Below are 14,091 nucleotides of genomic sequence, written 5' to 3'. Positions count from 1 at the left end.
TTTCCTAATTTTTTCTATACAGTTTTACTACCAGCAGTATTAAAAAAATACAAACCCTGAAAGCTATATACAAGCATTTCCTCTGTGGGTAAAGTTTGTATATATGCAAACACTCCTCAATAAACTTAAATGAAGATAGTATCTCTTATACATTTAAATGTTCCAAAGTGAAATAATCTTAAAAACTACCAGTTAACTGGGCTTTATGTGATAAGCCTGTAATATATTTAGGGTAATATTAATAAAACCAGCTATCCTGAAGTAGTCCATTCAGTCCACATTTATTAAATTCTACAAGTGTGCTACAAGAGTGCTGAGAACTCACAGAGCCTGTCCTGGTACACGAGAAAGATAAATTGGAAAACCTGTGCATTTTTATTTATTCACATGCTTAAATATAAATGGGATTGAAGTAGTTTACTATATGGTCATTCACCATTTCAACCAGTTTGAAAAACAACTCTTTATGAGATAAAAGAGATGGAAGACACAGCTCTTTTTCACGTTACCAGGATTGTAAAATACAAGTGTTCAGTAACTTAATGCTAACATAAAAATGCACGGTTATTAAAAAAACTAAATGAAAGAATAGTAAAGGCAATCAGGAAATGTTTGCAAAGCTCAGTGAAAAATACAATTTTTGATCTATAAATATTCTTTTTTGCATTGCTAAAGGAAAAAAAGTAGAGCAAGATCTCTGTTAAAATTTTGTCTGGGACTAGGAATGTCATTTGGATGAAAAGGTAATGGCTAATTAAAAATCTCTCAAAAATAAGATACTAACTTCAGACTGAAGCTACTTGTTTTGCTAAAATGTTGCCTGATGAGTGTTTGAGGAATTTCTGTTTTGCTTACCTGCTTCTTTGAAGCAACTGCAGATTACAACTCTTTGCCGTAGTCAGTAAATAAGACCTGTTTTTTGACTTTTTCCATCTGGCATTTCCATGTTCTCCACCATCTGAAGAAAGCATCTGTTCATCAAAGGCAGTCTGAAAATTAACAGTGCATTTTCAAGATTAATGAAGTACATTAGCTTGAAAATATTAAAACCAATTTTACCAATTTTAGGCAAAATGGAAAGGCAAAACACAGTTTATTTACTTTGCTTTTCAGGCATCTGTTTCCATTTACTGAGCACTATCATCTACACTGTGTCTACCATGAACTTCCACACCCTTCTTTTTTATAGAACTTTTTCCTGATCCTAATTCAACCTTTATTTTTAATAGAACTTTTCCCTGACCCTAATTCAACTTTTTTTATTAGAACTTTTTCCTGATCTGCTGTTGTTTTTCCCATAGCCCTTTACTGCTTTATAAAGAATTTGTATGATTCCTAATTATAGATTTAGTATTGTTTTCCTTTAAGAAAAAAGTGAGAACAGAGATTGTCACATATTTATACAAAGCTCTAGAAATTAAATCCACATCTATCTAATCCATGGATTAATGAGTCAGTGCCCTAAAAACATGAACTACTGCAATTTACAATAAAAAGAAAATACAAATCACAACAATGTACTATTCTGACACACAGTCCCGAAAGCTGGTTAAGAGTCTGAATGGTTACATACAGAAAGAAAACAGTCAAGATTGGTCATGTTTTCATTATAAGCTGAACATACTATTCCTGTTAGGTGTTACGTGACTGTATATGACTGGTAGTGGAAAACTCTCTTTAAAGCAAATTAGTAATTAGTATAGAGGCCCACGCCCAAACTGTATGTCAATTAATTTGAAATAATCCTTTAGACAGGTAATTCATTACACTAAAAAGATAGACATTTCAGTCTTACAAGTTGAAGATGATGACAGATGTTGAGAATATTCCTATAAAAACTAGACTGGGTATTTGAGCACTTTTGTCTGCCTCCTCTGAGTATTTTAAATTTGATTGATGTGCCTTGAGAATAGCAAATGAAAGTCACTATTGAAATATACAGGATTATTTTTACTACATATAAGCATTAAATGAATTTTTAAATTAGAATCCTCTTACCCAAGCTGTAAATTCATAATCTCTTTGTGGAAAGTTGTGCTTAAAAATCAAATGGAACAGAAAAGCAAAATCATGTAGATATAAAACAACAAAGCTTGATGTTCTAAGTATGTTCAAGCTGCAGCTGTGGTGTGTTTAAGTCGCTCTATAGCCTCAGCTGAGACTGAAGTTCAACCACATCCCATTACATGATGGCTGCACCATCAGTTCCAGAGCAGCCACCATTCCGGCAACACAACCTGCTGTTTCAGAACCTCGACAGTTGCCTGCTATTTCAGAACCTAGTTCTTCCCACTGAGCAGAGACTCTTCAGCTTGCTTGTTCCTGACTGGGTGTTTGTGACATTTTGACAGGGGTGTTGCCAAGGCGTGGAGCCAGGCTTACTTTGGAGAAGGCTCAGGCCCGGTGCTGCTAGATGAAGTACAGTGCACGGGAAATGAATTATCAATAGAACAGTGTCCGAAAAGCTCCTGGCAAGAACACAACTGTGGCCACAAAGAAGATGCTGGTGTTTCCTGCACACCTCTCACAGGTACTTCAGTTACCAACAACCACATGGGAAAACAGTGACAAACACAGAGTTCGCAACTCTGCAAAGGGAATTTGTCAAGCACAACCCCCCCAGAAATAACGTATCCAAAATGAACCAGCTGTTGGCTGTGGGAATTTTACAGCCCTCCAGAAAATCTCATTAGCCAACACAAAGGCTTGGTTCCTCAGTAACCTCCTAACTCCCAGTTACTACATGGGGCATGTCTTAACTGCGTATTACATCTCTCAATGGCAGTAAGCAGGTCAGTGTAAAAGCAGTGGGAAATAACAGAACATACAAAGACAGAGATAAGGTGTGTATAGAGTGAAATCATGTAATCAGAGCCCACTCCTGAGGACTCAGCATGTAATGAGGGCTGGGGTGATCAATATCTCATGCTATTTCTCTTGCACTTAAGCAATTACATTACACAACACAGCTGGCCGGGTGCACTGTGGCGTTTCTTTTACCTTCCCAATTACATGACCCCTACTGATCAGCACTAGAGTTAGTAGTCTAATTTTCTGATCAGGTGCAGTAAATGCAATGTTATTGATGTGATTTAGAACAATCATTGGACCTAAGAAAAACTGATTCTTGTTTTTGTTTTTCCTTACTTGTCAATGACACAGATGGTGCATTAAGACTAACAAGTGGGAAAGGCAGTCATGAGGGACGCCTGGAGGTCTATTATACTGGGCAGTGGGGCACAATCTGCGATGATGGGTGGACAGAGCTGAATACACAGGTGGTTTGCCGGCAGCTGGGATTTAAGTAAGATCACTTGATACTAGATCTCTGACTCTTTGACTTCACAACGATGACAAACATTTACGTGAACCCTACATTATTCAAGAGTCTCTCTTTTTGCTATTAGCCAATTGCTTCATAGAAACTACTGAGTTAAAATCCATTAAAGCCCGCTTCCCTCAGTCTGGAAGAGGTACTTATGGCCTCAGATTAGGAAGGAGAAAAAGCTTCAACTTTGTGCTTCAGCAGTCTTTATTCACCGAGTTCCTTCCAATCTTTTCTTCTGTCTGAGATCAATGCATATGCTATAGAATAAAACAGAATTGTTTTATCCTTTTTTGCCTATAAAAGTTTGATCCTTCAGAACCTTTCCTTGTCACACAGTTATTAAAAAAACACAGATACTCTCAAGGTGTAAGTTCTTCTGGATCTAGCTCAGAAACACCTGCAGTCTGGCCCTGAACACTGTTAGGTATTAGAAAGCATTTTTTAGAAAAAATATCCCATCAGTTTCCTGCATTCACTCTTCACCATTTTTCCTTCTGACTGTGGCTACAAAAATATACTCTCATTAGATGATTGTTGTGTTGCCTTCAGATTATACAGCAGCTCACATTCAAAAAAGAACTTGATCTTTTTTTTCCCCAGACCGTGACATTTAAATGTATACATAATTCTAAGAACATGCCTTAAGTCTCAAAGTCAGCGAGGCAGCCATATGGTTAGGAGAAGGGAGGCCTTAATCAAAGGTATTAGATTCTCAAGTTTGTATTAATGTAAGATTAATTCCTTAAAAAACCCCCACAACATTGACAAAGAAGCAGCATATGGTGCGCTCATTGAATTTAATGATAATGGAACCTGCTCAATCATGGTTAACAATGTTTACTGTTACCACTTGAGAAACCTTTATTTCTTAAGAAATAATTTATTTCCTTTCTAGTGCTTAGGCATCACATGCCTTCCAGCCGCTGTGGGCTAAAGAGTTATGTATACGTATGTGTTACACAGGTATGGAAAAAGTGTACCCGAGAGCTACTCAGAAGGAAGCTCCGGGCCCATCTGGTTGGATGGTGTAAGCTGCTCAGGGAAGGAGACAAACCTTCTGCAATGCTCACGGAGAGAGTGGGGAAAGCATGACTGCAACCATCAGGAGGATGTCAGACTCATTTGCCATCCGGATAGTGACAGCCATAAACTCTCCATTGGTAAGCCATCATTTTGGTAAAGTCACCGTATGAGTACTGCACTGGGTGCAGGTCCAAGCAAAGCAGAGTATACTTAAGGATGCTCAGAATCTTAGAATTTGGCAGTTGTGTGCAAAGAAAGAACAGGAAAGGCAAAAAAAGCTCACTTTTCTGCTTAAGATCATAGAAAATAAGCTTTCCTTCAATGAACATGAACAGCTAGATTAACGAAATGTGTAAAGTAACAAAGTCAGATTGCAGAGATCCTGCTCTCTCCATCTTCTCTAGATTTTGGACCTACTTGGCACTTCCTAATGGTATACTGCATTTCACTCAGCACCCTCCAACTTCTAACTAACTCTCTCATGCTATCAAACGCTGGAGACAAATAGAAATCAATAGTATATTCTCCTACAGCCTTACAATCAGACAATCCAAAATGAGACACAGAGAAAAAGGGGAAGTTCAGAAATGGCAAGAAAGAAGGCTGAGAAGCATGGAATTATCTCTGTATTACTATTGCCTATCATTTCTGTCATGCATGGGTAAATGAATGGGACCCACTTGCTGACCAGGACAGAATGATACTACAAACACGGATCAAAGAGCCAGTTCGAACATGAAAAAGCCTTGAAACTTGTATAAGAAAAGAATAAAAAGACAGATAAGAAAAAGAAAAAAAATACTAAGTACATAGTGACAGTGTAGAACAAAATATGTACAAACGAAATAAAAAAAAAAATAAATGCACATGTACGTAGATGATTTAACAAGGAATTCTGACCATCATATATGCACAGATAAAATTACAGGGTAACAATGTGTTTCTTAGCAATTCTGAAAAAGTTCCATTTTTAAAATCTACTACATATAAAGTTTGTAGCTTGTCAGCCTGTTACAAAATCTTTGCCCATATTCATTATTTGCCCAAGGATATTTTAGCTGATTTTGAAAATAGCATTGTAACTATTTGAGCTAGATTTACAGCATCTGCTGAAATGGCATGGATTTGTATGCCTAAAGTTCTCTGGAAATTAGAGAGCGAAGCTCTATCCTGCTAGCTAAGACATGGATTTACTGCACAACATTGCTACCTGCTGTAACAACAATCAGCACTCCACGTTTCCTTTTCTAGCCTCCCCCTCTTCATAGGCTTTTTCTTTATATAGCCTTTTGACCTTCTCAGAGTCCACTGAATGTTTTATGTTGCAGTACAGCTTCATTATGTATAGATGATGTCAAATGCTATTTAGTAGGAAGAATTTTCTCAGCCCAAAAATAACAGGAATTCAGATCATGACTGCTGTCTTTACAGATGCAAACCATCTGTGCTTCCCTGCCCAAATTCCTATAAAATATAATCTCAGCTGAAAGAGGTCTGGTTCAGTTAAATGCATCCATATGGTAACATTCTCATATCTCGCCTTACCAGAAAATCATATGTTGTGCTCATAAATGTATGCATATATACATACACACTAAACCACCAGAAAATAACAATAAAATAATGATACTTTATCATTAATATGATATCCCATGGCTCTAGCTCAGTAATATAATTTTCACCAAAATGAAATTGTTCCAAAATAACCCACAATTTCAACAAGAAAATGAAGACAGTGTATCTGACATTTCCTATATGACTTCTGACTGGGAAGCGGACAAAGGCTCTATTGTTACCATTTATTTCCCAACACTTGAAAATCATAGAATCATAGAATGTTCTGGGTTGGAAGGGACCTCTAGGATCACAGAGCTCCAACCCTCCTGCCACAGGCAGGGCCACCAGTCTCCAGGCCTGGATCTACACAAGGTTGCCCAAGGACCCATCCAACCTGGCCTTGAACACATCCAGGGACAGGGCATCCGCCACCTCTCTGGGCAGCCAGTTCCAGCACCTCACCACTCTCTGTAAAAAACTTCCCCCTAATATCTAAACTAAACCTTCCTTCCTTTAGTTTTAATCCATTCCCCCTTGTCCTGCCATTATCTACCCTTTTAAAAAGTTGATTCCCCTCCTGTTTGTATGCTCCCTTCAGGGACTGGAAGGCTGCAATGAGGTCCCCCTGCAGCCTTCTCTTCTCCAGGCTGAACAAGCCCAGCTCCCTCAGCCTCTCTTCATAGGGGAGGTGCTCCAGCCCTCTAATCATCTTTGTGGCCTCCTCTGAACCCTCTCCAACAGTTCCACATCTTTCTTGTGTTGGGGGCCCCAGACCTGGACACAGTACTCCAGCTGGGGCCTCATGAGGGCAGAGTAGAGAGGGACAATCCCCTCCCTGTCCCTGCTGGGCACCCCTCTTCTGATGGAGCCCAGAATACCACTGGCCTTCTGAGCTGCGAGAGCACACTGCTGGTTCATGTTAAGTTTCTCATCCACCAGAACCCCCAGGTCCTTCTCAGCAGGGCTACTCTCAAGGAGCTCTTCTCCCAGTCTGTGTTTATGTCTGGGATTCTTCCAGCCCAAGTGCAAGACCTCACGCTTCACAGTGTTGAACCTCATTAGGTTCACCCAAGCCCACCTTTTCAGCCTGTCAAAAAAGCATTTTTTCTCCTTGTAATGATGAATTTAGTGAGAAAACATAAGAAATTATATGACTTGAGAGCATACAGACATTAAGGAACACTAAAAATGAGATACACTTCAGTAACTACAACAGTATTTGCTTAGTATGCAAGATCATGACAATGTAGCTCATGAAACTGCCCAGACAGCATAAACTCCAGTATAAACAATATGCTTTAAATGACATTTTAAGCAAACAGACTTTAATTTTGTTTTAAAATCTTTTCTCTTTTAATTAATGAATTAGGCCAGATTTAACTTTCTCTGATCTAGAGGAAGGTTTGATATACAAAAGTTATTCATACCCTCAATTAATCTGAATTAAATATCAAATGCATGTGTCTCAAAATACAGAGTTATTTCCAAGCCTGATTAAATAATTTCTCATCCATACAGATTTAGAAAAGATTAGGGATGGGTTAGAAGAATGAGTAACAGTCTTACCATTTATTCTAAACAGAAACTCATTAGTGTATTAAGGATTATAAAGTATGACATACTAAAAGATTTAGAAGGTGATTCTCTCTTAAGCATTACAAAGAGGACTCAGAGGAATCCATAACTGGTTTAAGGCCATTGCATTGCTTGCATGCTTTAAAGCAGTTTTCACATAAGTGAGAATCAAATGATTCAAAGTTTAACTCCAGGCCAAACACTGAACGACCATGATTAATGAAGTCTGACTAATTCTTGTAAGTGAGATTTTGTATTATGAATATATCTTAATAAGCAATCAGTTTGAATTGCTAGAAGAATAATTGTGTATTAGTCTAGGGTAACACATTGCAGAACATTATGCTGTCACTCAAAATACTGTACAGAACAGCAGGTGTAACGGTAAGTAGGAACTGAAGTTCAACACAGTGCTGCACTTTTTGGCCAAGATACTGGTTAAGAGAAGTGGTAGCCACACGTTTGAAAGTGGTTTTATGAACTGAGTTATAGTTAAAGCTACCCATAAACTTTGTGCAAGGAAAACACGTCCAGCTTGTGTAGGTATCATAGAGATATCCTAAGTGTTTTCTACCTTTAGGGGGGGAAATGTTTTGTGCCCGTTGTGGTCAAGTTCTGAGCTATGTCACACGCATATGAAGTGAAGGACCCAGATGAACTCTGAAGCTCAAAGTACAGTAGTACTTTATACTTGTCTTGCAATTTGTACTTGCTAACCTTTGGCAGCCAGGAAAAATATGACTATTTTAACAGCTGATATTAGGCTTGTTGAACATAAACATCAGTTGATGTTATATACCAAATGTGATGAAAATGACTTAAAGTACTAGTTCTTGCTTGTGTTGTGGTGAGTTGACAGCAGCAATTTATTCCCAGGTCCTCCCATCAGGCTGATGGATGGTGAGAATAAGAAGGAAGGACGTGTAGAGATTTTTATCAATGGCCAGTGGGGCACAATTTGTGATGATGGATGGTCTGATAAGGATGCAGCTGTAGTCTGTCGACAGCTTGGTTACAAGTAAGAAAACTCATTAAGCTGTTTCTTGAGTTATCTGCTTGCTGTATCTAGAAATGTTAAGTTTCTGCAACCAAGTATCCCCAACATGTCTGATATGCCTTTTAAAACTTGTCTGTTCGGCATTCTTCTACAAAAATGTCTTTATGACATGTAAATAGTAGTAAGGCTATGTCTTCAAAAGGAACATTCATTAATTGGCATAACTGGGAAAAGGAATTTTAATATGCAAAGTTACATCATAGTATGACTGGCAAATGAAATGTGAGGTAATAGTAGTTATTAAATATTTTTTAGAAGTTAAGTGTTCCAAATTACTAAACTATTGATTAAATACTGTATTTTATTTGTCACTTATGGTGCTACATGTCTATATGATATAAAAATAGTACACTGTTTTTAAAATTTTATATATTTACACTTATTTGTGCTAAAGTAACTGAGAAGAGAATTTGTAGCTGCTGTGTGAACTTTGGCACTCTAAATGTTTTTAATTGAGTTCTTTCATGTTCTGTTTTCAGATTTCAAAACATTTTTAAAAGTTCAAGTGAAGTTTCTAATTTGAAAAAATGAGGGAAACTAATACATCTAGAATAGCACAGATTACATCATCTGTGAACTACGAGGGTTCTCTGGTTTTTTTCTGATGTTATGTGAGAGCTTTGTTAAGTGACAATTTTGATTCTTCTAACAATTTTTATATTGAGTCATATTTACTCAACACAGAAAAACTCATGGATCTGAAATGCTAGTGCACCAGTGATTTAACAGTATACACAGAAAAACCTTGAGGTATTTAAAATGCCTATTCATTACACTAGCAAAGAAAATGCAAATTCTCAGAGATAAACTTGGTTTACCACAGTTTACTAAAACTGACTGGAATTTGGCTAAAATTTCCAGGGTAATGGTTTTATTACCTCAAATAATTTCGTATACTATTAATATTTATATTGAGTGATCCTTAATGATTACTTTGAAATCCTTACAGGTTCAAACATAACTATCAACATTTTTAATTACGTATAGCAACAGGTCAATGTCCACTGTTGCAAGGTGTGGGTATGATGTCTGCAGATTCAGATATAGTCACACCAGCTACTGAATTCCTAGTTTCATGGGATTTTTCCTTCATTTACTGATCTGGCTTGATTTGATGTAGCTTAAAGAGTTGATTAAAATGTTACATGAAGGATTATGGCTTCAGCCTGCACGACAGTAATTTGAATAAACTTCATTTAATATAGGAATAAATCTGACAGGAAAAAAAAATCCTCAATTAGAACCACCACAATGTTTGTGTGTCACTTTTGAACTAAAAGTCACTTAATTGGTCGTCACTTTCTTATATCACTCATAAGCAATTTTTTCTGCATACCTAAGGGCAGTAAAGACTATAGTAGGCAGACATGTAAATAGCAGATTTAGTATGAGCTGAAAAATATCCAAAAAACTTGTTAAATACAACAGAGAACTACTGAAATGTCTTCTGAGTGTTTCTGTAAAGAACTCCAAGCTTAAGAAATACAAATCATGTTATATGTTTGCTGTGTCTAACAAAGTAAAGTTTATGCAATCACATATCATCAAATTATGTCTGACTACATAATGTAAGCCTTTTAAAAATTGTCTGGTATTTGTTCAGTAAAGTATACTTAGAAGTATTAGTAGACTGTGGATTCCAAACTACAAAACTCAGCTTTTATTATCATCTCCCACTGAACCACTCCTCTTATCTGCTTCAGCCTCAGTCTCTCTGGCCTTTAATGTATGTCCCGCAGATGATCAAACTCAACCACTTATCCCCACCTTCTGTTTTACATCTCTGCAAGGACAGTTGGCTGAATTTTCAGTTTTCCATGTCAGAATAGGAAGTTCAGATTATAGGATATAACAGAGCACATGTTTCCTGAAGGACTAGGGATAAACACATTTTAGAAATCTAAAATTATGTTCCAGAAATTGAGAGAGCTTGTTGGAAGTGCTGGACCTTGGTGACCCTATGTCTAGACAGTTGCATTCCACAAACCTGACTATGCCAGTACGTGCACTGATGAGCTGGAATTGCTTCTGGGCCTAGAAGTTCACACATAGATCTTGTTGTTCAAATTCAAATTATATTCCGTGTTGACCTGACTGTTCCAAAGCCAGGCTAGGGCTTCTGGGTTCATGCACCTGCGCTTGAGGGTCGATGAATGTTTTCCTTAGAAATAAACACATTATGACCTTTTCCTGGGAGGAATTCAAAAAGCACCTAGTACTGAAGCTGACATCAGTTTTCATTAGGAGTGATCACAGACTTAAACAGTATTATTCAACTCCCTGTCCAATGCTATGTCTAATTCTGAAGTCCTTCCTACTGAGGAATTATATTCCTTGGGGGAAAAATTTCACATATTTCTTACTACAAATGGGAGAAAACACTGCCTTAGAAAGGAAGACTTGTGCAAGCAAAGGGTAAAGACTGGGAAAATGGACTGAGTTTTTCCTGCATACATTATTCATACCGTTAATGCTTATCTGTGCATTTATTTTACAAAATCCTGCTTTGGAACATTCTCATCCATTTTTTCAGTTCATGCCAATGCATGATTGCAGTCCATAATGCACTAAGGTCCCTCCTTCATCTTTGGCTCTCTACATCTCCTTAGCCTAAAATATTTATGATCTCATAGATGTCAGTGTATTCATTGAGATTTATCTGGTAAGCCAATGGAGGCAATGCTCTTCTGAGTAGCCAGTAGGTCTGCAGAGACAATTCTGTTCTACATGACAATAAATACTTCTCTGGGAAAGGCTAATGCTGTGGTGCTTTACAGCAAAGTAGTTATCAGTATCCTGAGGAACTTTAGAACAATGCTTTAAAGCAGAAACTTTGTTTTTTTGACACAGAGATACTAAAACATGGTGAGAATTTGCAACAAGTGCATGTACTGGCTCACTATTTTGTAATAACCTGTATGGACACATCTGCTCCCTACGGGTATTGGAGAATTAGACATTTTTTGTTGCGATCTGTCATTGGAGTATCATTCACTAAAGAAAAATATTTGGAGCAAGAAGAGACACATTGCTTGTGACTGACAAGTTAAATCATACTAACCTCATTAAGCAAAGATGGCCATATACTATTCCGCAAAGTCACTTGAAACTGGATTATCTGGTAAACACATTCTAGCCATGGAAATGAAAAAAACTGTAAGAACAGATGACCTTGTGGTATCATCTCTGTCAAATGTTTCACCTGCTTCTCTTTCCTGGCTTTTTACAATTCATGCATTCTAACCAACGTTCCTACTTAGACAACCTTCAATACATGGCAAGAAAAATTCGAAACAGACAAGGCCTTCTATTTGCAAATTAAAAAAGTAGGAAGTCTGTATGTGTTACTTTCATGTTTTAATTGTATGGATATGGGCATCTGATGGCTGGATTCCTTGAGTATGATCCAGCCATGCTTGTAGTATGACAAAGCTTTGAAAATGGTATGACAAATCAAAATTCTCCCAACAGAGAATCACTAGCTGATGAAGGGATCCAGACTCTTTATGCTATTCACAGCTATCTTCCACAACACTGCAGGTATTAAAAGAGATACAAAAAGAGGTGCCTCCTTTACTCCAGCAATGCAGTTACCCTTTTGTATACACAGAAGTATTGTCCTTTACAATATTCAATTATGAAATATCCTTTAAAATGGAAACCTACGATATAGCACAATATTTTAGTTATCTAGTATTCAGTATATTCTTATCACAATAAAATATCAGTACATTGCTCTTAACTGCTATGTAGATTTGTCATTCAGGCACACCTAGAAGAGGCTGTGGCTTCCTGCCTATGGTGGTTTGACCCTGTCGGGAGGCCAGACACCCACCAAAGCTGCTCTGTCACTCCCCTGTTCATCTGGGCAGGGTAGAAAATATATGTATTGAGAGGCTGAGAAGTGAGATAAGGCCAGGGAGAGATCATTACACAATCAGCGTCACGGGCAGAACAGACTCAGCACAGAATAAAGGAAAGAAAATCTCTAAGTGATGACCCTGCCCTGCACACCCAGTGACACCAGAGTCGGGTGATGAGAAGTGTGAGCAGATCTTAAAGCACCTCCCCCCACCCCTCCCTTCTCAGCAGACTTCACTTTAGCAATGATTTCGCTCCCTTGTTCCCTCACATTGTGGTACGGGGAGGGGCAGGGAATGACGGTTTCGGTCAGTTCCTCAGGAGTTGGTTTCTTTCTTAGTTGGAAGAGGGCGCTCCTGACCCCCTTCCCCTGCTGCAATGTGGGGTCCCACCCACGGCAGACAGTCCTCCACGAATTTCTCCAGTGTGAGTCCTTTCCCACAGGGCTTCAGCTCTTCACCAGCTGCCCCAGCGTGGGTCACTGCTATGGGTGAAGTCATAAATCATAGAATGTCTCTCAGTCTCTCAGGCCTAGACTGCTCCAGCCTGGTCTCCACAGAGTCACAAGCCTTCCCCCCAGCAAACCTGCTGTGGTGTGGGTCTCTCTCTCATCTCTGTGTCTCTGTCTCTCTCCGTGGGCTGCAAGTGCTGGCAGAGGCTTGCTCCAACGCGGGTCACAGCATCTCCTGTATGTCTTCACCTGCTCCAGCGTGGGGCCTCTCCATGGGCTGCAGGTGTGGTCAGCCTTTTCCACGGGCTGTGGTGAGACACCCGCTCCACCATGGCTTTCTCCACAGTCTGCAGGGGCATCTTTCTCTCTGGCACCTGGGGTGCCTCCTCCCCTCCTTCCCTGGCCTTGGTGCCTGCATTTTCTCACTCCCTTCTCTGGCAGTGAAAAGCAGCTGCTAGCATTTTTTCTCCTAACTGTGATTCCCAGAGGCACTGTGGCCGTTGCTGTTGGGCTTGGCCTTGGTCAACAGTGACTCTGGCCTTGAGCCAGCTGGTGTTTGCTCTGTGGGGCCTGCAGAAGTCTTCTAGCTGCTTCTTGCAGCAGCCACCCCTGCAGCCCCCCTTCTCCACCAGAACCCAGCCATGTAGAACTACAACATTGCCCCACTTATCTGTTTAGCCATTTTGATGGTCTCCCACTTACATTTCTTTCTGATGCTTAAAATGTATACAAAACCCCATGTATTTTTCATTATCCTAAGTAATTAAAAGTAAACGTCTATCATAAAGCTACCAAATTAGATGGTTACACACCAGTCACATTGGTTTCTTACTGCATTTGTTCATCCCGCATTTGGGAAAAAGGTTCATTGTTCACAAGAGGCCATTCATCCAACTGACACTGCAGTCACTGCTGAAGCTGCATGGCACTACAGACAAGCTATATGCATCAGGACTTCAAACTGTAATAAAATGTCCTAAGTTCAACATTAAAACACTTTTGATACTTACACAAACACAGTTTTACCTTACTGGCCTTCTTGGTAAAGTGCCTTGAGGCCTACAAACAAAAATGCTACACAAGCACAAAGTGCTGTGTTCCTCCAGGAAAAGGTGGGTGCTGAGACTGAACTGTGTTGGTCTTTCTCCAGCTCCTTGACAGCTTTAGAGCTCAACCATGGGGCGCTTTACAATAATGGCATGACAACCAAACATGTTAATTACTATTAACAACTAATGG

The 14,091-nt window shown here is 39.0% G+C and overlaps 1 protein-coding gene across 1 annotated transcript in view; it reads left to right on the top strand.

The window, feature by feature from the left end:
• The window catches only part of PRSS12 (serine protease 12), a gene marked incomplete at both ends in the record, with an annotated part of 40,770 nt that overhangs the window by 14,803 nt on the left and 11,876 nt on the right, over positions 1-14,091 (top strand). The window contains 4 exons of the mRNA XM_084263434.1: positions 2,352-2,530; positions 3,163-3,304; positions 4,292-4,488; positions 8,360-8,501. Of these exons, the coding sequence (XP_084119560.1) occupies positions 2,352-2,530; positions 3,163-3,304; positions 4,292-4,488; positions 8,360-8,501 (660 nt within the window). The remainder of the gene's footprint in view (positions 1-2,351; positions 2,531-3,162; positions 3,305-4,291; positions 4,489-8,359; positions 8,502-14,091) is intronic.

Source organism: Gallinula chloropus, assembly GCF_964237585.1.
Source record: "Gallinula chloropus genome assembly, chromosome: 4".
Lineage (NCBI taxonomy): Eukaryota > Metazoa > Chordata > Aves > Gruiformes > Rallidae > Gallinula > Gallinula chloropus.
The sequence above is the reverse complement of the archived record's forward strand: the minus strand, read 5'-3'. Positions and strand labels throughout refer to the sequence as shown.